Genomic DNA, 25,882 nt, shown 5'->3' with positions numbered 1-25,882 from the left:
GTGCTGGGCCCGGCATCTGGGTCTTCATGTTTGCACACTGCACACTTTCTCAATAGTTGTCTTTCCTACCCTGCATCCTAACTGAAGGTACATACATTTCTCTGGGTTAGTACACACTCTAAGACATTGCCAAAGTCCTCTTAAGGCAGAGATCCACTGCAATATAACCGTATTTCCTTTTACCCCCAGCCATCTGCAGTGTGTGTGCGCGCAAGGTAAATACTTCTCTAGCCGTGAATACGTACTTAAAATTCGGAACCTTTTATGACCTTGGACCTTGTCCATTTGAGTAATGCTCACCTGGGTGGTAGTTCGAGGGAGTCAGAGTATGCACCTTAGACAGAATGACCTGGATACAGAAGAATCTGGGGCCTTGGGAGTGAAGGAGCAGGGCAGGTCCCCTCCAGGGCCCGGCCTGCTGCAAATAATCTCTTTTGGAATCTCCGATCCCCCTGACCTGCCCTGGAATTTTTACAATCCCAGCCCCTCCTCTGTGGCAGACAATGAAGGAGTGGGTGTGGTGACTTTAACTCTGTGTACACAAGTGGGTGTTTATGGTGGATTTTTCTCTTCACTGTCCCCAGTTTACTGCCCCGGAGAGTCCTGTGTGGGAGGTTCTACCATCAGGAGGGCAGGAGCTAGGCCTCAGCTCTGGCTTGTGAGAGAAATAAAAGAGATATGCTAACGTCTGCCAAGGTCGCAGTTTCTGCTGTGGGACTTTAAAACCAGGCAGGTGGACCAATTCTTGGTCCTTTCTGTCTTCAGTGCCGTTTCCAGGTCTAGATATAACAGGATGTTCTTTGGGGGGGGGGGGTCTTGTGGAGTGGGATTACTCCTAATTCCAAAAGGACTGACGAAAAGGACTGGAAGGCTTCAGTTGTGCCACACTGTTCGTATGCCTTTCCTTTATTTCCCTCGGAATTTTGATTAAAAAAAACCAAACAAACAAACCGCCCAAATAAAATTTTAGAGGTCAGAGGAAAAGATTCAAAATCGATGCTGCAGAATTATTGTCTCACTATCTGCTCAGCCCAAAAGTCAAAGGGTTGGTGCAGGGTCTGGTCCTCAAACTCTCAGGGGGGCGGTAGCCTGGACTACACTGCCCCCTCGTGGCCGCGACGCAGGAGCAGGCGTGGCCCGTAACCGCCCATGTAGCTGCTTCTAGGCGCGGGACTGGCTGCCTGGCTGGCATTCTCTTCCATAGCTTCCTTGTTCCGGTGCCCTCTGCCTCAGCCCTTTCTACGCACAGCTCTTCTGCACATGCCTCCTATCCCTACTCTTAATTCAACTTCTCGGGATTGTGTAGCCCTGCTCCAGTGGAGGCTCGCTGATGCTAGGGCAAATCCCAAACAATGACTTTTTGGGCAGCAGATAGTGTGTGTGGCCTGTACAAAAAGGTCCTGAGGTGGGGCTTGGCTTTTAGGAACTGAGGGTCGGAGAGAGGGGATTTCTGGATTGAGAAGAGGGAGACAAGCCGGGCAGTGGTGGCGCACGCCTTTAATCCCAGCACTTGGGAGGCAGGGGCAGGCGGATTTCTGAGTTCGAGGCCAGCCTGGTCTACAGAGTGAGTTCCAGGACAGCCAGGGCTACACAGAGAAACCCTGTCTCGAAAAACAAAAACAAAACAAAACAAAAACAAAACAAAACAAAAAACAGAGAAGAGGGAGATAAGGCCTGGCATGAGCCTTGGACTGAGTTTGAACATTTATGGTCAGTATGCTGTATGCTTTAAACGCTGGAGTGTGGGAACGCTGCTAAGATTTTACATGTGATCAGTCTCCCTGTGGTGGATGCGTGGTCGTTGAATTGTTTAGCAGTTAGTCAGTTGGAGGCCTGTAAAGGGGCCTCTGGGGTTGCAGCAGCAAGGGATTGATGGTGTGGCTCACGGATATGGAGGGAGTAAATGACTCCAGAGGTCTCCTCAGGTGACTGGACAAGGGAGGTCTAAGGGTTGCCTATCAGGCTCCTGGCTGGAAGAGTGTAGTCCAGAAGATGGAGTTCGAATCCAGTAACATTTAGCAGCAGACATGGGGAGGGAGGGATGGTCTCACAGGTCTTTTAGACAAGCTGGGTTAGAGCTGTTGAATATATGGTGGGACCTAGCATTCGACTACTAGGTAGGGCATTGCAGCCTGCTGATGGTAATAACAGGAGTGTAGCAGAAGGAAGACTTCTGGGCACCATGTTGTGTGGCACCAGGGCCGGACTTAGTTGTTCTCCCTTAGTTCTGGTTCACTCCACTCATTCCAGGACCAATTTTCTGGCTCCAGCAGGTACATGAAAAGACCACTGCACACAGGCAAGTGAGATGCTCGCAGTTTATTGCAAAGAGGAAGGCAGGGTTGGTGTGGGGAGGTTGAGGGGGCACAGGGCAATGACAGGGGCCTTTAGCAGTAGAATATCTCGGAAATCCAGTGAGCTTCAGACTCTTAAATCTTGCTTACACAGAGGACTTGTTAGGATTTTCTCCTAGAATAAAGAAACACCCCCCGCCCCCCAGTAGTGAGTGAATCTCAGAAGTAGACGGAGTAGTGGTGCAGAGACTTAACAGACAAAAGCCACAGTAAGTTCTGAGAGGAACTGAGGGTTAGAAGGCCTCGGATGGTTTTCTCACAGATTTTAATAAAAAAAGGCAGGGAAAATGTTGTAGCAGCAAATGCTTCTGCCATCACACTTGACTACCTGAATTTAATCCACAGGACCCATATGGTGGAAGGAGAGATCCAGCTCCTTAAGGATGGTCCTCTGACCTCCACATGTGTGACACACACACACACACACACACACACACTCCCACTAAGTAAATAAAATGTCAAAATTCTTATGGAAAAAAAATCAGTGGAGCTGGCTGGGTATGTGGGTTCAAGGTTGTAGTTCCAGCCACTCAGGAGGCTGGGGTGAAAAGAACACTTGACTCCAGATATATGGGGACAGTGAGGCTAGCATACAGAGACCCCATCTCTCTCCTCTCTCTCTCTCTCTCTCTCTCTCTCTCTCTCTCTCTCACACACACACACACACACACACACACACACACACACACACACACGGCAGGGTACATGGCCAGGATATTCATTAGCCTTTGTAAATCCCCAAATGGTGTGACCCTGTGGCTGGGGAATCACTTAGAATCAATCTGAGCGACGGATGTGGCTTACCGTGAGCTTCTTGATGTTCGTTCTGGTCTCTTGCGGGAGGGTATCCACCAGCTTCTTCAACTGGATTCCTGAATTTTGCAGGTCGGAGCTAGGGTTGAAAGGCTTCAGGGATGCCTCATAATTGGACTCTGATCCCATAAAGAGGGCCTCAAGGACTTGAAGAAATCCTGGGCAGATGTCCGAAGAAGCTGGAGTGAAGACAAAAGAAGGCGTGTGGATGCAGCCCCTTCTCTAAAAGCCAGCCAGTCTGGACCAGCTGGCCTGGTGCTCAAGAGAGCACAGCCTTTGGGTGGTAGAGTGTAAGCTCTGGGGAGGCTCCAGAAAGCTAAAAATCTGGCACCATGGTGAGGACTCTCTAGGTTACAGCCAGCTTTTGTGGCTTTCTTGAGCCGCCTTTGGATTCCTGGCTCAGGTTGGCCATTGTTACTGCCATCCTTCTAGCAGAGTGTGTAACTGGGCGTGGCTGCTTTCCGCGGTGTGGGGACAAGGAAGAGGCAGGCCTCTGGGAGTCTTGCTTTCTACCAGAATGCCCCTCACCTGTGGTTAATGGTGGTCTGTGCCACGTTACTGGGAGCATGTGACACAGTCTTTACCTCAGTCCAGCATGGTCCCCTGGAGGATGAAGGCACACAAGAGATCCAGTCTGATGGCACAGTCAGTTTGCAGGCAAACCGCTCACCTCCCCATGTTCCCTGTGGTTTGCTGTCTGCTTGGGAACACGATTTCCTACTGTTTGCTGACACTTCTAACCTAGTCTCAAATTTTCTGCCTTGGGATTCTCTGCATTGTTTGCAAAGTTGCTTCACTGCTCTGACTCAGGACCCTATTCCTACTCCAAATGGCCACTCCAGCTAATGGCCACTCTAGCTGGGCATGATAACGTAATCTGTTATGTAAATCACAGCATGGGGAGGCTGAGGCAGGAGGGTTCTGAATTCAGACCAGAATGAGACCCTGTCTCAAAACCAAAAGAACGGTCATTTCAACTTGAACCCTCTCTACAATATCACCAGGCAGGGCATTTCATTTTCCAGGGGATCAGTTTCCTATCTTCTACTTTGTTGGGTTGTTTTGAAAATGAAGGGGATAGTATATAAAAAGTCAGTGACTACCACATTGTAAGGAACACTGATGAGTGTTACTATCAGAGCTTTTAATATGTGAGCACACTGATATGCAAATATCTTACCAGTCCACCCCTTCGCACGTTTTAGCTCTGTCTTGCTGAGCCACCCTCCTCTATGCACAGTACTGATATCTAATTGATAAACATTTTAATTCCAATTGAGCTCTTTCTTCCTGAGAACAAATAAAAATGCTTGATTAAAAACAGATGCTTCCACTGCCTCTTGGCTTGGAGTCTCAATCTCCTTGGTTTATAAAACCTGTATTCATGGGGATTATGAACCTTTTCAAGTACATTAATTAGGGTTTGTTTTTTAAAAAAAAATAAATCAGCATTATCAAAAGGGAGTGGGAGCTAACGAGAGCAATGTTTTTCCCAACTGCATTCCCAGAGCACAAGATGCCTGGAGGACTGACATAGCCTGCCCCTCCATCCTTCCCCTCTCTGTCCATCCTTCCCCCTCTCTCTGTCCATCCTTCCCCCTCTCTCTGTCCATCCTTCCTACCTCTCTCTGTCCATCCTTCCCCCTCTCTCTGTCCATCCTCCCCCCTCTCTCTGTCCATCCTTCCCCCTCTCTGTCCATCCTCCCCCCTCTCTCTGTCCATCCTTCCCCCTCTGTCTATCCTTCCCCCCCTCTCATTTCCCATTCCTTTCTGCATAGTGATAGCAACAACTATTCAGAGACTTCTAATCCTTTTTCCAGAGGACAGAATGTTTAGAAAACTACACCCAAAGTTGGCAGTTTTCCAAAGGGAAGATCTTTTTCTGGAATATTCCTCTTCTCCCAGAATAAGAGACCTTGCCTTGGGTTTGAGGACACGAGTCTCTGTACTTCCCCTACCAGACTAAATTGCAGAGCTGGGTGGGAACACCCCAACTGGTGGCCGTATCAAGATCTCTTAACATCTTAAGCCAGTCCTAGTTCAGGCTTCAAAGGGCTCCTTATTCCTATTCCAGTTTTGGACAGACGTGCTGCTCTAGATGGGCTTTCTCCAGCTTCCCCATAAGGCTTTCCTAGTCCTTGGAGTGCAGAGGTTCAAGGCTTTCCCCAAGATTACAAAATAGCGTTGGTCATCAGACTCAGTGTTTCTGAGAGGCAGCCACAGAGGGGCTGGCCACTTCCTTCTGACCTTGGGAAAGGGACTGTGGGACCTCACCTGAGCTGCAGCAGATGGACAGCATGACCACAGCGATTGTGATGGCGACCTTCATGGTAGAGGCCAGAGGCGCTGTCAGTCTGTAGATGTGGGATGATGTTGTAATGTGTGGGTCTGTGTGGGTGTGTGGCTTTTTATACGTTCTCCGCAGCCCACAAGAGGTAGGGGGAAGGGATTGTGCTCCACTTAGGAAATTGCATTATTAACTTGGCCATCTTCTCCGTGGAATAAGCAAACAATCTCCTTTCATAAACCCAGTTTCTGTTCCCATTGAAACTAAGCTCACACAAAAGGACACTTGTGGGGTGTTCAGGCAGTGGGGGGAACCCAAGTCAGAGGTCGTGGAATTGTAGACACCTGTGTCCTCTCTTCGAAGTCAAGCACTGAGCACTCCAGGTCCCAGGAAGCAATTGTAGACTTGCCAACCCTGGAGAACCAGAGGCTGGAGACCCCTCGGGAATCACAGGGAACGACAAAGACCCAGGACTCTGAGATATCATTGGGCTTCTTCTATTGCTTCTTCAAGGAAAGTGGCTAGACTTCAAGCCACAAAGTCACTCGATTTTTGGGCATAGTTGGCCAGGCTAGATCTTATATACAGTAGACGTGGACATATAAAGACTTCTCCATAGTACACATCAGAGACCCAAGTCCTAGATCAGGCAGGCTCGGCCTGTTCCTACCCAGGGCAGCTCTTGAGTCCCACCAGTCGCAAGCACTGTTGGTCTTCATCTGACTTGACCTCTCCCTGGCCTTTGACCTCTAGCCTCCCCCTTCTTGCCCCATGCTCTCCAGGGCTCTCCCACACTCAGCTCTTTCCTGTTTTCTTTCCTTGGCCATTCTTTCTTATTCTTTCACGATGTTGACAGTTCTCAAGTGTTAGCCATTCCCAGGCTTTACCTCAGTCTCCTTGCTTCCCATGGCCACGTTCAGTGTTAACTCTTTTACCTCTCCAGTGCTCACATGCCTTAGCATGGAACCTGGCTTGGTTGGAACCACACCTTCTCCATTTTCACAAATTCTATTCAAACTTCCAGATTGTTTCAAATGTTCATCCATCCACCCAGTCAATAGATGCCCAGACCCTACTATGGTGCTGGTGGGACTGGAAATTGGGGGAGACCTGGAGAGGCATTTCAAGAGTTCATTTCATGAACTTCCTACCTAGTGGCTATGAGAAGTGTGGTCAACCTAGAGCCTTCAGTTTCCAGTAACTTCAGGATCTGTCGCTCTATAGAACATTGCCTTGCTTAAGGTCACATCCTCCCCAGGGCTATTTGCATCTAATGACAAAACAGGAAGGGGATTTAAAGTCCTGGCATTTGGGTGGCCTTTTCCCTAGTGGCTCTGGGCCCTCAGGATGCACTTTTCTATTGTTCCTCAGTTCTCATTGTAGGTTTAGCTCATTTCTGTGTCTCTGGCCTGACCCTAGCACAGAGGCTGATGGAGAAAGAGTGTACTGATGCTGTTCCCCCACAGAATAGGTTTGCAAAGAGCATTTTATCTCTGTCTTTGAGTCCTAGAGGAGTGAGATTGTCTTTACATATTTTCCCACTTCCAAATTCCAAACCAGCTATTATACAGTGAAGCCTTCCTGGACCTGAGACACAGCCATGTAGTGATACATCCCAGTGGCTGTGCACAGAATAGCGTGAGTGCCATTGTAAAGACAAGAGCCTTTAAAATAAATGTAGTGCCAGCCGTGGTGGCGCACACCTTTAGTCCCAGCACTTGGGAGGCAGAGGCAGGTGGATTTCTGAGTTCAAGGCAGTCTAGCTATAGAATGAGTTCCAGGGCAGCCAGGGCTACACAGAGAAACCCTGTCTTGAAAAAAAAAAAACAAACCAAACTTAAATTAGAAAGAAAGAAAGAAAGAAAGAAAGGGAGAAGGGAAGGAAATAAAGAAGGAAGGAAATTAGTTTTAGGACAGCTAGGGCTACACAGAGAAACCCTGTCTTGAAAAAACAAAAACCCAAAACACTAAAACGCAACCAAACCAAGCCAAGCCTGAATGAATGAATGAATGAATGAATGAATGAGGTGAACATAGTGATCTGGGGACACAGCTCAGTGGGTATTCTGTGCCTATTGGGCAAGCTTGAGGAACTGAATTTGGCTCTCAAACATCCATGCAAAAAAGCTAGATGTGCCTTGAATTCCAGCCCTGGGAAGATGGGGACAAGGGAAACCTGGAGGCTGATGAGGCCATCGAACCACATGGGCCAGACTCAGATTCAGTGAGAAGCCCTGTCCTAAACAAGACTGAGGGTGACAGACAAAGACACCTGATGTTGACCTCTGCCCTCCAGCCTGTGCATGTGCACCCTTGTGCACGCCCGCGCGCGCACACACACACACACACACACACACACACACACACACACACACGGAAGTCTATGGTGGACACCCTCTGTGGGCATCTGCATGTAGGCCCTGCCACAGGGCTTCAGTTATTGGGTTTTCGAGATGGTCTGGATCCTGCACTCGTTTCTGCCACAGGTCTCCATTTGTCCCTTCAACGACTCCCTCCTTCTTTCAAGTTCATTTATGAGGCTTCTCTCACCACAGCACTCTTATTTTCTGACTGGATCTCTGACTCAGGTCACGGAAGGGCAATGCTGTTTCTGGGTGATGGTTCAGACTCTGTGGGCAGAGGCTGGAGGTTGGTCTTGGGGCTGCGGTCACCTGATTGCTACCACCAAGAGTACTAGACAGGGTCTGTGGCCCTGGGAGAGCCCTGCTTGGAGGTGATGGGCCTTTCTCTTGCCCTGGGATCTATGAAACTCCTGTGTCTCTTAACTTCTACAGAGCCCAGCTTCCTCTATTCCAGCAGCAGCAGTTCCCTAAAGCACCCCCCACTCTACACTTTGACTTCCAGGATAGAACCCCAAGCTTGCTTAGCACCTGGGGGAGGGCTAGGGACTGCTATCTCCGGTTGCACTGGGGACAGGCACATTGTGTAAGGACAAACTCCTTGGGAAAGAGAAGCCACTGGATCACTAGCACCGTGATGGCACATGGCGTGCTGTCCCACGACCTCCTAACTTCCTGCAGTCAGCTGTGACTGATTTGGGAGAGTCCTGTTGCCTAGATTGATGGAGAGCATTGAGACCTGGGCTGGGAGTCTTCTGAAGTGATATAAATACTTTGGGCCTGGTTTCAGAAAAGGTCAGGAAGAGCCTCACTCACAGCCTGAGGGCTGAGTGCCTGGACCTTTCACCTGGGTATTTGGATTCCTAAGTCCTTAGGTCAGCTGGACCCTCCCCAACACCATGCAGTCATGCATGTGTGTGTGTGTGTGTGTGTGTGTGTGTGTGTGAACAACATGTGATTATGCATGTGGGTGCCAGGTTTTGGGCCATGTTCATTGTCTGCTTTCCTTGTTCTCTCAGGAATCTAATGGCAATGACAGGGGGGAGGGGTGAAGCCTCTAGTGGCCTCCAGGAGGTTCTCCCAGGAGCTATTGCCTAAGACCAGGTGTTTATCCTCTGGCTTCAGTGCTTAGCCTATCCCAAAAGACAGAAGCCGGGGAACAAGTCCCAGCATGGCCCAGAAAGCAGGCTAGAGGCTCTGGGTGGGTCGTTCTGAGCCTAGTGATCTTGCTGGGCCAGCCACAGAAGGGCTGGTCAGATCACAGGTTGGGGTCAGCTCACAAGGTCAGCTGTGGGGCAAGCTATAGAGGCCGGTCAGTCTCTGTGTCCTCCCCCAGTGTCTAGCTCTGAGATGGCCCAAGAAATAGCTGTCAAACAGATCAGATTGTCCCTCTTGAGTTTGATTCATTTTTCCTGCCCCAAGGCTGACCCCTGCATTGATCTAGAACCCTTCTAGGAAGAACTTGGTACCTTCTGAGCAGTTGGTTGGTTTGCTTAGCAGTGATGATGCCTAGATCCTTGAACTTTTCTTTTTTCACATAAATGGATTTTAAAATATATATGTGAGTTCACTCTCACTGTCCTCAAACACCAGAAGAGGGCCTCTGATCCCATTGCATATGGTTGTCAACCACCATGTGGTTGCTGGGAATTGAACTCAGGACCTCTGGAAGCACAGTCAGTGCTCCTAACCACTGAGCCATCTCTCTAGCCCCCTTTTCTTCTTTCAATTTAAAAAAAAATATTTACTTTATGTGTGTGTGTGTTCTGCTTTTATGTCTGTCTGTGTACCGTGTGCTTGCCTGGGATCCCCTAAAACTGGAGTTACAGTCAGTTGTAAGCTGCCGTGTTGGGTGCAAGGAATTGAACCTGGGTCCTCAGAAAAAGCATCCAGTGTTCTTAACCACTGACTCATCTCTCTCTCCAGCCCTCTCCCCTCCCCCACTCCCACCTTAGAGTGGTCATTGTCTTAGCGGTTTTATTGCTCTGAAGAGACACCATGACAATGGCCACTCTTTTTCCCCCCCCCCCCCCCTTTTTTCTTTTTGGCTTTTTAGAGGTAAGGCTTCTCGGTTAAACAGCCATGGCTGTCCTGGATCTCACGCTGAAGACCATGCTGGCCTTGAACACATAGAGATCAGCCTGCCTCTGCCTCCTGTATGCTGGGATTAAAGGAGTATGCCACTACTGACCAACCGACCGCCCAGCCCATGGCAACTCTTTAGAGGAAAACATTTACTTGGGGTTGACTTCAGAGGCTTAGTCCTTCGCTGTCATGGACAGAAGCATGGTGCCTCACAGACCGACATGGTGCTGTAGAAGCAGAGAGTCTACATCAGATCGGCAGAAAGCAGGAAGAGAACTGATGAGCTCCAGGGACCTCAAAGCTTCCCTCAAGCTTCCTCCAACAAGGCCACAGTCCTAAAAGTGACACTCCTTATGGGCCAAGAACTCAAACCCATGGATCTATGGGGGGGGGGCATTCCTATTCAAACCACCACAGTCCTGTATCTAACCCATTGACTCTAAAATGCTGAGAGGAGATTTCTAAACTATAATTGGTGAATATTTATCTAGATGACAGAATTCAACTTGTTAGCCATAGCTCAGTACAACTATGACACAGTTGCGTGAAGATGCAGTGCAGTTTGAAGTTTAAAATGTTAAAGTGAAGAGTCTCTACCTAGGATTTAGAGAAAACCCAGTGCCATCTCCTTCAAAACGTTTGTAGCCAACTTACACTTATTGTGAGGACTGTGCATTTCTTTTTTGCTTGTTCAATTTTTTTCTGATTTTTTACTCATATTTATTTATTTATTTAATGTGTATGAGTACACTGTAGCTGTGCTGATGGTTGTGAGTCATCATGTGGTTGCTGGGAATTTTGAATTCAGGACCACTGCTCACTCTGCTCATTCTGGATTAAAGATTTATTTATTGTTATATCTAAGTACACTGTAGTTGTCTTCAGATGTACCAGAAAAGGGTGTCAGATTTCATTACAGATGGTTGTTAGCTACCATGTGGTTGCTGGGATTTGAACTCAGGACTTTCAGAAGAACAGTCAGTGCTCTTAACCTCTGAGTCCTCCCTCTCTCCAGCCCCCCTTTTACTTATTTTTATTGTATGTGCATGCAGTACACGGCCTATGTATAGACATCTTTGTTGAGTTGGTACTCCCCTTCCATTTTTACATGGTTCCAGGGACCTTTAAATGAACTCAAGTTATTAGGCTTACTTAGCAAGTTACCCTTGTCTGATGCGCCTCTTGCTTACCTCACTGTTCATCTGTGTGTGTGTGTGTGTGTTTTAAAGATAGGGCCTCATGTAGCCCAAGTTAGCCTTGGACTCCTGATCTTGCTTCTCCCATTTAATGTTATGTCTTGTGCTATCAAATGTGTGTGTGTGTGTGTGCGTGCGCGCAAGCGCGCGCGTGCAGGTGCAATAGCCATGTTTTGAGATTGACATCTGATGTCTTCTACTGTCTTTCTCCATCTTGGTTTTTGAGACATCTCTATGTAACCCTGGCATAGAAGTCATCATGTAGACCAGGCTGTCCTTGAACTCAAGAGAACTCCCTCTTCTGAGTGCTCAGATTAAAGGTGTGTGGAATCAAACCAGGCTACACTTTATTTTTTGAGACAGGATTTTCCACTGAACCTGGAGCTCATCATTTTGTCTAGAGTTGTTGAACCCCCTTTTCGCCTCCTGCCCAATGCTTGGGTTCCCATTGTGCTGCTATGCCTGACTTTAAGGCTCAGGAACTTAATTCAGTTCTTCACGATTGAATACACAGCAAGCATTTGACCCACTGAAATCTTGCTGCTTGTAAATTCGTTCGATCTTTCATGCTGCAGAATGTCAGGTTGTATGGCTCTGCTCTGATTTAATTTTCTAGTACCTTGTTGATGGACATTACGTTCTAGTTTTTCTGCCCTAACAAGCCACTTCATGTTTTTGCTGTTTGCCCTGTTGAATTCTTCTGTGGGGGACATGCCTGGATTTAGATAGGTCCTTATCAGTGTTGGCTCTCTCAAGCTTGGAATTCCATCTATTCCGACAACAACAGGTGTGCTGGAGGTGATGGTCAAGGCTGGACACCTGGGAAGGAAAGAGAAGATGTTGTCACAGGCTGAGGTGTCAACTGTTCTGACCTTCAGAGGGTCTTGGTCATTTTTTTCAGTTTGTCACTCAGCCCACAAACATCTACTCAGCACATATGTGCCCTTCAAGGCCACACAGTGGCATGTTGTGGTTAAACACCACCGTCCAGCTGCCAATTGTCCTCAGGCATGAAATGGCTTGGCTGTCTCTGTTCCTGGAGCTCAAGGGCTTTGGGGATGGAGGAGGTGGGCTTTGGGATATAACAAATCAGGGTGATTTCTTGGCTCCCCAGCTTGGCAGGCACTGTGTCCAGGAAGTTGTGACTGAACTGAATGAAGTTTGGGGGTGGAAGGGTGGGACAGAGAGTGAGGGCTGGGGTTGAGCCTTGGGAGGATGTCCCCGTAGAACCAGCAGGTTCTTCATTTGGGACTAAGTTCCCTTTGAAGGGTGTGGATGAAGAAGCTGCTGGGAGTCTTCGTTCTGCAGGAGGAAACCGGTTCCCTGCCCTTCTACAGCTTGCTGTGGGGATTTGGAGGCTAACAGAAGAACAACACAATTCACTTGTTGACCTTTCCCAGGATGCTCGCTCACCGTTGCGTACTCTGCAGGTTCTATCCTGCTGTGAGTCACCTGGGTTCTGCCCTCTGTGCCTGTACACCCTCCTCCGCCTTCCTTGCTCCGAGTGTGTATCCACTCATATGTTTGGCTGGTTCCTGCCGAGGCTCCCCTGACCCCAGTGTGAACTGTGGGTTACATGGCTCTGCTCTTAGCTGACCACCACACAGAAGGCAAGCTGATGGGGTGGCAGAGGTAGGCCAGCACCGAGTTCTATTGTTGATTGGTGGAGTGGCCTAACAGGGCTCTAGCTATGGAAAGGGGGTAGGAGGGTGGGGATCATGGATTCTTTAAGTGACAAGAGTCTTGAGGGCCAGGAATCTGGTGAGTCTCTAAAGCTGCTTCCCTAGCCAACAGACTGATGCTTTCCTACCTAGACATCTTATCTTGTCAATCAGTTTTCGTCCATCATCATGTACAGGGTGATCCAGGGTCCCCCAAAAAGGGGATCCCAACAGGAAGTAGCACTTTCCTCTTTCAATCTAATCTAATCCAATCCAATATATTATCTATCACCTATATTTTATATTTTCTTACTAATAGTGTTATGTTCTTATGTTTATATATATTACAGATAACATATATATAGCATACATGTATTATATAATCACACAATATATAAAACATGTTATAAAACTTACAGCTGGGGCTGGAGAGATGGCTCAGTGGTTAAGAACACTGACTGTTCTTCCAGAGGTCCTGAGTTCAATTCCTAGCAACCATATGGTGGGTCACAACCATCTGTAAAGTGATCAGATGCCCTCTTCTGGTGTGTCTGAATACAGCTACAATGTATTTATATATATAAAATAAATAAATAAATAAATCTTTAAAAAATAATAATTTTAAAAAGAAAATATAGCCAGATTATTATACTGCTAACTAAAATATAACATAAATAAAGTTTAAAGATTGTGTGTGTGTGTGTGTATGTGTGTGTATGTGTGCACGTCCGTGTGCATACATTCACTGATCATTGCATTGGTGTGGAGGTCAAAGGAGAACTTATGAGTGTCATCATATGGGTCCTGGGGATTGAACTCAGGCTGTCAGTCCAGGAGGCAAGTGCCTTTAAATTCTGAGCCATTTCACCAGCCCTAAAATATTTCAATCTCAAGCTTTCCATAAGCTACAGGGATATAAATGTGATCATGGTCATCTTGGGGGGTGATGCCTAGCTTTCTTTCTGTTGCATCTGGTGCTTGATGTCACCTGTCACCAGAACGTCCCTTGACATTGGTCATGAGCTAAGCAGACTGCTCCTGAGTGTGTAGTTCAGTAACAAGGTTACTTTCTGCAGTCCTCACAGCACCTGTCTAGCCTGGGTTACTTTCTGCAGTCCTCACAGCACTTGTCTAGCCTGGGTTACTTTTTGCAGTCCTCACAGCACTTGTCTAGCCTGGGTTACTTTCTGCAGTCCTCACAGCACTTGCCTAGCCTGGGCTACTTTCTGCAGTCCTCACAGCACTTGTCTAGCCTGGGTTACTTTCTGCAGTCCTCACAGCACTTGTCTAGCCTGGGCTACTTTCTGCAGTCCTCACAGCACTTGTCTAGCCTGGGTTACTTTTTGCAGTCCTCACAGAACTTGTCTAGCCTGGGCTACTTTCTGCAGTCCTCATAGCACTTGCCTAGCCTGGGTTACTTTCTGCAGTCCTCACAGCACTTGTCTAGCCTGGGCTACTTTCTGCAGTCCTCACAGCACTTGTCTAGCCTGGGTTACTTTCTGCAGTCCTCACAGCACTTGTCTAGCCTGGGCTACTTTCTGCAGTCCTCACAGCACTTGTCTAGCCTGGGTTACTTTCTGCAGTCCTCACAGCACTTGTCTAGCCTGGGCTACTTTCTGCAGTCCTCACAGCACTTGTCTAGCCTGGGTTGCTTTCTGCAGTCCTCACAGCACTTTCCTAGCCTGGGCTACTTTCTGCAGTCCTCACAGCACTTGTCTAGCCTGGGTTACTTTCTGCAGTCCTCACAGCACTTTCCTAGCCTGGGCTACTTTCTGCAGTCCTCACAGCACTTGTCTAGCCTGGGTTGCTTTCTGCAGTCCTCACAGCACTTTCCTAGCCTGGGCTACTTTCTGCAGTCCTCACAGCACTTGCCTAGCCTGGGTTACTTTCTGCAGTCCTCACAGCACTTGCCTAGCCTGGGTTACTTTCTGCAGTCCTCACAGCACTTGTCTAGCCTGGGTTACTTTCTGCAGTCCTCACAGCACTTGTCTAGCCTGGGCTACTTTCTGCAGTCCTCACAGCACTTGTCTAGCCTGGGTTACTTTCTGCAGTCCTTACAGCACTTGCCTAGCCTGGGTTACTTTCTGCAGTCCTCACAGCACTTGTCTAGCCTGGGTTACTTTCTGCAGTCCTCATAGCACTTGTCTAGCCTGGGTTACTTTCTGCAGTCCTCACAGCACTTGCCTAGCCTTGGTTACTTTCTGCAGTCCTCACAGCACTTGTCTAGCCTGGGCTACTTTCTGCAGTCCTCACAGCACTTGTCTAGCCTGGGTTACTTTCTGCAGTCCTCATAGCACTTGTCTAGCCTGGGTTACTTTCTGCAGTCCTCACAGCACTTGTCTAGCCTGGGTTACTTTTTGCAGTCCTCATAGCACTTGTCTAGCCTGGGTTACTTTCTGCAGTCCTCACAGCACTTGTCTAGCCTGGGTTACTTTCTGCAGTCCTCATAGCACTTGTCTAGCCTGGGTTACTTTCTGCAGTCCTCACAGCACTTGTCTAGCCTGGGTTACTTTCTGCAGTCCTCATAGCACTTGTCTAGCCTGGGTTACTTTCTGCAGTCCTCACAGCACTTGTCTAGCCTGGGTTACTTTTTGCAGTCCTCATAGCACTTGTCTAGCCTGGGTTACTTTCTGCAGTCCTCACAGCACTTTCCTAGCCTGGGCTACTTTCTGCAGTCCTCACAGCACTTGTCTAGCCTGGGTTACTTTCTGCAGTCCTCACAGCACTTGTCTAGCCTGGGTTACTTTCTGCAGTCCTCACAGCACTTGCCTAGCCTGGGTTACTTTCTGCAGTCCTCATAGCACTTGTCTAGCCTGGGTTACTTTCTGCAGTCCTCACAGCACTTGCCTAGCCTGGGTTACTTTTTGCAGTCCTCATAGCACTTGTCTAGCCTGGGTTACTTTCTGCAGTCCTCACAGCACTTTCCTAGCCTGGGCTACTTTCTGCAGTCCTCACAGCACTTGTCTAGCCTGGGTTGCTTTCTGCAGTCCTCACAGCACTTGCCTAGCCTGGGTTACTTTTTGCAGTCCTCATAGCACTTGTCTAGCCTGGGTTACTTTCTGCAGTCCTCACAGCACTTTCCTAGCCTGGGCTACTTTCTGCAGTCCTCACAGCACTTGTCTAGCCTGGGCTACTTTCTGCAGTCCTCACAGCACTTGTCTAGCCTGGGTTACTTTTTGCAGTCCTCACAGAACTTGTCTAGCCTGGGTTACTTTCTGCAGTCCTCATAGCACTTGCCTAGCCTGGGTTACTTTCTGCAGTCCTCACAGCACTTGTCTAGCCTGGGCTACTTTCTGCAGTCCTCACAGCACTTGTCTAGCCTGGGTTACTTTCTGCAGTCCTCACAGCACTTGTCTAGCCTGGGCTACTTTCTGCAGTCCTCACAGCACTTGTCTAGCCTGGGTTACTTTCTGCAGTCCTCACAGCACTTGTCTAGCCTGGGCTACTTTCTGCAGTCCTCACAGCACTTGTCTAGCCTGGGTTGCTTTCTGCAGTCCTCACAGCACTTTCCTAGCCTGGGCTACTTTCTGCAGTCCTCACAGCACTTGTCTAGCCTGGGTTACTTTCTGCAGTCCTCACAGCACTTTCCTAGCCTGGGCTACTTTCTGCAGTCCTCACAGCACTTGTCTAGCCTGGGTTGCTTTCTGCAGTCCTCACAGCACTTTCCTAGCCTGGGCTACTTTCTGCAGTCCTCACAGCACTTGCCTAGCCTGGGTTACTTTCTGCAGTCCTCACAGCACTTGTCTAGCCTGGGTTACTTTCTGCAGTCCTCATAGCACTTGTCTAGCCTGGGTTACTTTCTGCAGTCCTCACAGCACTTGCCTAGCCTGGGCTACTTTCTGCAGTCCTCACAGCACTTGTCTAGCCTGGGTTACTTTCTGCAGTCCTCACAGCACTTGCCTAGCCTGGGTTACTTTCTGCAGTCCTCATAGCACTTGTCTAGCCTGGGTTACTTTCTGCAGTCCTCACAGCACTTGTCTAGCCTGGGTTACTTTCTGCAGTCCTCACAGCACTTGTCTAGCCTGAGTGCTCAGCGGTCTGGCTGTTCCTGTGCTGTGCTGGGGCCTGGGAACTAAGACTATAAAACCATGCCAATGAAAACAAACAAAAGTCGGAACACACACGAATGTGTATGAAATCACAACTGTTTATTCAATGGCCTGCATATTTATCTAATTGTCCTTTGGTTTTTTTGGTTTAAGTCTGATATGCTAAGTATTACATAAATAGCTAGTAAATCAATAAGCAAAATTGCTCAAAATCAAAAATACTGTAAAAGGCATTTTTTTGCTAATTATTAAATTGTACTGTTTTAGACTTAATTTAATTTTTACTTTTGAGATAGGATCTCATGTACCTTGGCTGTCTTTGAACTTATTAGGTAGCCAAGGGTGACCGTGAACTTCCCCTGGTACTCCTAATTTATGTGTGGTGTGGGGTTAAAGCCTTAGTTTTATGTATATTCAGCAAGCACTAACTGAGCCACATCCCCAGCCGCTGACTTATTCTAACTCAAATAACAATAAAAAAAGAATGTATCTTAACCTTGAAGATACAAAATTCAATAAATTATATCCCAGGCGGCGACCTACAACATTAACTTAACAGATGAAAATATTCAACTTTGTTCATTTAAAAATAAGAGTGGAGCAGAGACTGAAGGAAAGGCCATCCAGAGACTGGCCCACCTAGGGATCCATCTTATCTGTGGACACCAAACCCAGACACTATTGCTGATGCCAAGAAGTGTTTACTGACAGGAGCCTGGAATAGCTGTCTCCTGAGAGGCTCTGTCAGAGCAGATACTTATAGCCAACCATTGGACTGAGTGTGGGGACCCCAATGGAGGAGTTAGGGGAGGGACTGAAGGAGCTAAAGGGGTTTGCACCCCCATAGGAAGAACAACAATATCAACTAACTAACCTCCCCAGAACTCCCAGGGTTTAAACCACCAACCAAAGAGTATACATGGAGGGACCCATGGCTCCAACTGCATATGTAGCAGAGGATGGCCTTGTCTGTCATCAATGGGAAGGGGGGGCCCTTGGTTCTGTGGGGGCTTGGTGACCCAGTGTAGAGGGATGCTAGTGTGGTGAGATGGGAGTGTGTGGGTGGGTGGGGGAGCACCCTCATAGAGGCGCTGGGTGGGGACGGGAGATGGGATGTGGGGTTTGTGGAGGGGAAACTGAGAAGGGGGGGGTCAACATTTGAAAAGTAAATAAATAAAATAACAAATAAAAATCTAAAAAAATTATACCAGTTGGTCTGGTAGGATGAAATTAAAACAGCTCTCTAAAAAGATTTTTAACATTGGATTAAATTCATTAATTTTAGCTTCATGTAAATGGACTATAGTTCTATAAGTTCTCCTCTCCAGTCTCCTCCTTAAGCTCCTTCCGTGTCCCACGCCTCCCTCTTCGTGGCTTCCTTTTCGTTATTTTACACATACATATGTAAACAAATAAATGTATAAACACAACCTGCTGAGTTCACTTAGTGCTGCATGCTCGGATACATTTTTTTTGGGTTTCTCTGTGTAGCCCTGGCTGTCCTGGAACTCACTCTGTAGACCAGGCTGGCCTCGAACTCAGAAATCCGCCTGCCTCTGCCTCCCAGAATGCTGAGATTACAGGCGTGCGCCATCACCGCCCCGCCGCTGCTCAGATACATTTTTAAGTCTGACCATTAGGCTGGCCTTGACCAATCAGGGGCCTCATCCCTGGGGAAGACGAATTCTTTCTCTCAGGAGTCATTAATTGCCTGTAGCTCTTCATCTAGGGGTGGGGCCCTTTGAGATTTCCCCATTCATGTTGGCATGCCAACTGTGTTGCCATTGTTCAAGTCGTGTTTAGGCAGCCATATTGTTGAGATTTCATTTCATGGTGTCTTTCCCTGTCCTATATAGAAGACGTCAAAGGCAAGTTGTCTTAAATTCCCTTTTCTGCCTGTACTTGTGGGAGTGGAAGGCCGTGGATCTCAGAGGGGCTCACTAGCACCTAGTAACACTAGCTTTTCATTCCCTGCCCTGCCCGCCACCCTGGGAATCAGTTGGCACGAGGCGGGAACAGGCGGCCTGCCTCTTACTCATTGCTGGCACCTGGAGGTGTTTCTATGCTCCAGAGGCCCTGCATCTGAATTGTAAAAGCAATTCACTGCCTGGTTCATTCTTTTTCCTTTCACTGCCTTGTTTGTTCACAATTCTTCCCTAGGGCATCCTTGGCTGCCTGAATCAGGGGAGAGCTAAGAAAGGAAGAAAAAGGGGAAAAAAAACATATGGATTAATGCTTCTAGAAGGTTCTTCTGCCAAAGACTAGCTCAGAACCCCCCCCCCCCCATGCCCTTTTTTGAGACAGTGTCTCTCTATGAAGTCTTAGCTGGCTTGGAACTCACTATATAAAACAGACTAGCTGACCATGAACTCACAGGGATCCCCCTGCCTCTGCTTCCCAAGTGCTGGGATTAAAGGAGTTGCAATTCTTAACAGCTGCTTCTGATTTACCCCAAGTATGAACTCCCAAGAACTCTTTATGGAGTCTTTGAAATGGAAGAGCAGGGAAGGCTACGGGGAACATTTACTCTACTTTGTGGATTCTGGAGAACACGTTTATCAGAGGTTGTATCCAGAGTTAGGGGAAGAAACAGGCTTTGAGACTGGGGCCTGGCTACTCAGGAATCTCTCTCTCTCTCTCTCTCTCTCTCTCTCTCTCTCTCTCTCTCTCTCTTGTCGATCCTTCCATTCTAAATGCACTCAACGCCATATGAGCAAACACAGCTCAAATGCACTTATGCTCTGAACTTAATGGAACCTTGGAGCCTTGTTTAAAAAAAAAAAACAACTCAGGAAAACAACCAGAACCGACTGTAATTTACTTTCCCTGTAGTTACTGATGGGTCTTCCTCTGAGTAGACCCAGAGTGCCAGGAAAAATGGTAACAGGGGAGCAAGCATTCCTTAGTCCCAGATGCTGGAAAGAGAGAGAGCTGCCTCAGCCTGGCAAGAGACAGTTGTCAGCAGCCTGTGCCACAGCTGCTCAGGACAGACCAGCTGGAGGTGGTGAGACATGTGGGGACTGCATCCCTGGTGCTCTAGTTCATGATGGGTCTCAAGCCCGGAGTTAACATCGCCTTGGGTCCTGTTTTCCCTACAGTAACTGGAGTGATTTTTTTGAGGAAGGGGGCAGGGTCTTATGTAGCTCCATTTGGCCTTAAATTTACTAGGATGATCTTCAGTTCCTTCTGCCTCTACCTCCCAAGTGCTGGGGTCACAGATATACATTACCACACTAGCATATGTGGTACTGTGTTGGGGCCTCCTGTATGTCTGGTACGGTGGTTTGAATAAGGACTGGCCTCCATCGGCATTTGCCTTGCCCCCCACGTGGATGCGTTTGAGTGGTACAGCCCTTCTGGAGGATGTTTGTCATGCCAGTGGGCTTTGAGAGAGTTACTGCATCCTACATCCGGTTTACTCTCTGCGGTGTGCTGATGTTTGAAGACGTGAGCTCTCAGCGCCGGGCGCCTGTCTCTTGCTGCTATCCCTCTCCACCATGCTGGAGTCTGGTGCAAGATAAAACTCTTTCATTAGTGGCTTTTGGTCGTGGTATTTTATCACAGCAATGGGAAAGTAACTAAGATGGCAGGCAGTCACTCCACCAGCTGAGCTTCATTCCATCCGAGCATGGCTGGATACACACACACACACACACACACACACACACACACGAATGCATATATTGGCTTATGTCACCTCTCTGTGTAAAACTGTACCGATCTTCATGAGACAGTTATTGACAACCATGAACCGACTGTAATTTACTTTCCGTGTAGTTACTGATGGGTAACAATCAATTAGGAGTTTTAAATCCTTTTTATTGGTGCTCAGACCAAGAGCAGGCCTGAGCCTCAGAGAAGTCTTTTGCTGCCCCAAGCTCAAGGATACAGAGTTTTTAGTGGCCAAACCCATAAAGATACATCAAAGTGAGAAGAAGGTCAGAGTAACCTTGAGATGGCCATCCCTGGCAGAGCATAGTAGTTATTTTAGACACAACCTGCCAATTATTTTGGTTACTACATCTGGACCACAGTCAAGACCACAGAGATTTCGAACGTGTTGCCAAGGCAGATGTGCCTGTTGCAGAGTCGGGCAGAGGCCTGGGAACTGTCCAAGCAGACACAAGATGGTGTCAGAACAGGGTGGCACAGCCTTAGTCATTCCACACCCCCTTGGCTTCCTACAGCACTTAGGATTTGACTCAAAGCTCTGCAGGACCTCGTGCCCTCCTGGCCTCACCTTGTCCATCCCCAGTGCCCTGGTGCTGTGAGGAGTGCTTGCCCCCTCTCTTACCTTCCCTCAGCACAACATGCTCAGGACTATTTCTTCCTTTCTGACCACCGAAGTCATCCATCCACCCCCCATGTGGACATTTTCTCCTGGTCACGCTGAGTCACTCACCCTGTCCCTAAGGATGTGGCTTTGTCACTGTGTGAAGTGGACTTCTTTGTATGTCTACCCAGCCACAGCAGTGCTTGTTCAGTATCTATTGAATGGATGACAGGCCTGTGAGGCTTCCTGTCAGCATCATTTCCAGGAGTCTGTGAGCATTACCGGGGGCTGGAGGGCTGTGCCTGCGCTATGGGCAGTGTCTGGCATATGTGAAACCCTCAGTGTTTGCAGTCTGGAGATTGTTCCCAGTGCCACTCCCAAGGCCAGGCGTTTCTCCATCTCAGCTGGCTTGCTTCTATACCTCCGCGCACACCCATTTTCCATCTGTCACCACCTGCTGGAATCCTTTCTATCTTCAAGACTCAGCCAAAGGCAACTTCTGCAAGGTTCCCTCCCTCTCTCTTAGGGTGTCATTAGTCACAATATCAGTAGCAATAACTAACACCTACCTTCTGCCAGGCGTTGATTTAGATGGGCTAAATCTTAGTTAATCCTTACAACGGCGGTGTAAGAATTATTGAGGTCAAGTCTCAAAGACAAGAGATCAGCACGCAGAGAGCCACTCGGAGCCTTATGCTTGCCAAATAGGGCATCTGGGATTTCAATGCGGGAGGCTGGCCCCCCACCCATCGTCTGTGCCTCACTGTTGATCCTAGCCACTGGCAGCTTTGCCTCCCCTGCAGTACCAGGTCCCTGTCCCCTGCCTGGCCTGGTGAGAGGAGAGGTCCTGCCTGTCAGTTGTCCTCATCCTGAGGCTTCCCCAGCTCCTCACAGTAGGTGCTCAGTGGCTGCTGCTGGCTGGAATCGAGCTGAATGCTGGCCTGTCCCTATCCCAAGCAGTTGTCTTCATTGTCCTCTTTCTGGACGTGGTAATGGAAGGAGCTAAACTTGTTTTATGTTTTATTTAATAATTTTGTTTAAAAAATGGCATTTAAGTGTGTGTGTGTGTGTGCATATCTGTGTCCCGGGGCACACACTCATTGAAGTCAGAAGATAACTTGTGGGATTCTGTTTTCTCCCTCCCTCAAACAGGTCCTGGAAGTAGAACTCAGATGGTTCGGTTTGATGGCAGGCGCCCTCAGACACGAGCCACTGTCTTAATTCAGGTTACTACTGCTGTGATGAAACACCATGACCAAAACTACTCGGGAGGAAAGGGCTCATTTGGCTTACACTTCCACATCACTGTTCATCGCTGACGGAAGTCAGGATAGGAACTCAGGCAGGGCAGGAACCTGGTGACAGGAGCTGATGCAGAGGCCATGAAGTGGTGCTACATACATACTGGTGGCTTCACCTGGCTGGCTCAGCCTGCTCTCTTATAGAACCCAGGACCACCAGTCCAGGGATGGCACCACCCACGATGGCCGGGCCCTCCCACATCAATCACATCTGTAATTGAGAAAATGCCCTACAGTCTTGCCTGTAGTCTGGTCTTACGGAGGCATTTTCTCAACTGAGGAACCTTCTTTCTGATGAAGCTACTCCGTATCAAGTTGACTTAAAACCAGGCAGCATAGCCATCTTTGTTGTCCTCCCCTCTTTGAGGCAGTGTCTCACTCTATAGCTCAGGCTGGCTGGAATTCACTATGTAGCCCAGGCTAGCCTTGAAGTGGAACTCCTCCTGCCTTGATCCTCTGATTGTTAGATCACAGGTGTGAGTCGCCACACGCAGCTGAGAAATCAGACTTTATTTCCTTGTCTTTCTTTGCCAACAGAGCTTGGTTTCATAGGCTTTCGAAGGAGAAGAATTCGTTCTGGAAGGTACTGCTAGAACTTTGACAAACGGAAAGCAGTTACTGTGAAATGTCACCTTAACCTCCTGTGATCACCGCTTCTGTAGTCCAAGCTGCCGAGAAAGGCCTTCCACAGTTCACTCCTGGCAGGGGTAATTAAGTCCTCTTTTTCTTCTTTTCCTTCAAAGGTCTTGGGTTTTGTGTGAAAAGTTGTGTAGTTTAGAGCACGGTAACACCGAAATCCTTCTCCTCACTGCACCCAGTGCCTGTGCAGTCAGCCTTCAGTCCTCCGAGGAGAAAGCCATTGAAAAGGAGAAGCTGTGTCTGTACCAAACAGGTAGACATTTAAAAAAAATTAAATTACGATTATTATTTTCTCTTTATATGCCAAGGTGTGGAGTTCAGAGACCAACTCTCGGGAGGGAGTTAGTTTTCTCCCTCTACTATGGATTCCCAGTGTCTAATTCACATCATCAGCAGGGTCCTTATATCACAGGGCTGTCAGGGCCCATTAAGGAACACGGAGGCCAAAGCTTTCTGTATTGGGGACTGTTGGGTCCAGCAGTGTGGAGCTACCTCAGGTATCTCACTGGAGTGTGGAGATAGATGGATCATGAGTAGTTTCTTTGAAAAACTCAGTGTATGCTGGGCCGGATGGCACAAACTTTTAATCCAAGTTAAGGCAGAGGCAGGACAACCTCTGAGTTCAAGGTGAGCTGGTCTGCGCAGAGAATTCCAGGACAGCCAAGGCTGTGTAGAGGAGACCCTGTCTCAAAGTAAATAGGTAAGTAGATAACTAGAAAAAAGAAAGAAAAGAATTTTCCAGAGGGTGAAAATATGACTTCTGAGTTGATGGGAAAGTCTCGGCAGGGCTGCCGTGGAGCTGGGTCTTGTGGTGCTAGGACAGACTTTGCCAAGAAGGAAGGAATGGCTGAGCCGGGAAGTGTCTTTGCTGTTCTTCCTTCCTTCTTTCTTCCCTTCCCACTCTCTGCATGTGAAAGAGGACAATCTTGTGGAGTCTATTCTCTCCTTCGACATTATTTGGGGGTTCCAGAGATCTCAGCTCGCCATGCTCGCACAGGAAGCACCGCCATCTTCTTCAGCCATCTTGCAGGACATGCCCTTCCCACCTCCACGTAGCCTCAGGTATCCAAGCCTTGAACTTGAGGATGACATTGAATGCTGACTTTTCTGCCCCCACCTCTCGATTGCTGGAGTCATCGATGTGCATTACTAGCCTTGGGTTATTTGGTGATAGAGACTGAACCCAGGGCTTCATCCATCCGTGCTAAGGCAGCACTCCACTAAAGGAGCCACGGCTCCATCTGTCTGTTCCTTTATTCACTGTACGATTGTTAAGATGGAGACTCGTGTCACGTTTGGTATTGTTGCTGGGGTCAGATGCTCATCACAATGGAGTGCTTTCCAGGAAGGAGATGGACGTCTGTGGGGTCAACATACACTGCCTGGTGGTGAGTGGCCTCATGGGTAGCAGGATGAGGGTTTGCAGTTCAGCGGGCAGGACACACAAGAGAAACCACAGTGGCTCCTGGGAGCGTTGAGGTGGTTCTGGGCGTGAAGGCAAAGCCGGGCACTTGTGCTGCTCAGCCCGCTGAGCCTTTTAGAAACTTGTGCTGCGCTCTGGGCACCAGCTGGAGGGAGAGCTGGGCTTTGGGTGGAGTTTGATTTCACTGTTCCTGCTTGGTGGCTGTGGCTGTGGTTTGTTAAGTGGGAGCAGTGCCTCTGCTGGAGTTTAGGAATTTGGATCCTCCCCACCCCCCAGGAGACAGGGGCCTGGCATCAGCCTCTGCCTCCCCTTGCTTGGCCTGTGGGTTGCTCTGAACTAAAAACCCCAGGCCTTCCCTGTCATGAAAATGGTCGTGTCAGTTACAGAAACAGCCCTCCAGAGGGGCTTGTTTATCTGGGGCCCTGACACGGGGGCCCTCAGTCATGGTCTGTGTCTGTTCCCTATTTTGCCTTTATCTTCTTGCTACCCAACCACCATTCTCCTAAGCCTTGCTTGCCCTGTCTTCCTCCCCAAGGTGCTGGCCTTTCTGGTATCTCTAACTTAGAGCCTTTGTAGTGACTGGGGCCCTAAAGACCAGAATGAGTAAGGGAATCCTGACCCTGTGAGTTGGACACATGGCTACAGCAAGGAAGATGTAGCCTCTGCTCTGAAAACAGTTACATTCTGGTTTGACCAGAGTACCAGAGGTAAAAGCTCCCAAAGTGGAGATGGCATTTGTAGGTTGGCCTGACTGTGGAGTCCTCCAGGCACGGCACTGGTTCACATTCGGGCATTCATGGTTGTTAATTTGGAAAGCCACATAGCTGGGTGTGGCGGTGTACACCTGTCATCCCAGCCCTTGGGAAGCAGCAGCGGAGGCAAGGGCAGGGAGACCATTGCGAATCGGAGGCCACCCTGGTCTACATACTAGTGAGTTCCATGTAAGCCAGGGCTACATGGTGAGACCCTACCTCAGAAAAGAACCAAAGAAAGACTTCTCATCTGAAAAGCAGGCCTCCCAGGGTAGTCAAGGATGGGGTTAATGAACATGTGGCTGGGCGGCCTTGGACACGCCTTGTTCTGACCCCAGAGTGAGCAGCCTCGTGGTCTGGCCCCAGCTCTTTCTGTGTCTCTTCGGGGCCCAGGAGGCCCACTTCTCCATGAAGAAGAACTGTCTGCCAGGAGCTGAGCTCATGGGTGGGGTAGCTGCCGGGGCCACCCTTTCCTGGGAGCTGCTCCAGAGACAAGGGACAGGACATCTGCTTTCCATTGTGTGGCTGTCTCTAATTCTTCTGACACTGAACTTCTTTTTTGAAGGAGGATGCACTTAACTGGTTGTGACAGAGCTTGTTGCTGAGGGGGGAAAATTAAACAAATATAGATTGGAATCAGGCAGAGCTGGGATGCGAGTCTCCACTGTGCAGTTATCCTGTGTGATAGA

At 48.6% G+C, this 25,882-nt stretch overlaps 1 protein-coding gene across 1 annotated transcript; it reads right to left on the bottom strand.

Moving 5' to 3' along the window:
* Window positions 1-2,304: 2,304 nt before the first annotated feature.
* Window positions 2,305-5,545, bottom strand: Scgb1a1 (secretoglobin family 1A member 1). Its single transcript, XM_052173179.1, has 3 exons — window positions 5,442-5,545; window positions 3,159-3,346; window positions 2,305-2,469 (listed from the first exon to the last, which is right to left on the bottom strand). Exons 1-3 carry the CDS (start codon window positions 5,494-5,496, stop codon window positions 2,422-2,424), a joined length of 291 nt encoding a protein of 96 aa, XP_052029139.1. The 5' UTR covers window positions 5,497-5,545; the 3' UTR covers window positions 2,305-2,421.
* Between the last annotated feature and the right edge of the window lie 20,337 nt (window positions 5,546-25,882).

The sequence above is a fragment of the Apodemus sylvaticus genome, chromosome 1 (assembly GCF_947179515.1).
Source record: "Apodemus sylvaticus chromosome 1, mApoSyl1.1, whole genome shotgun sequence".
NCBI classification, from domain to species: domain Eukaryota; kingdom Metazoa; phylum Chordata; class Mammalia; order Rodentia; family Muridae; genus Apodemus; species Apodemus sylvaticus.
Note: the sequence above shows the minus strand (reverse complement) of the source record. Positions and strands in the feature narration are given on the sequence as shown.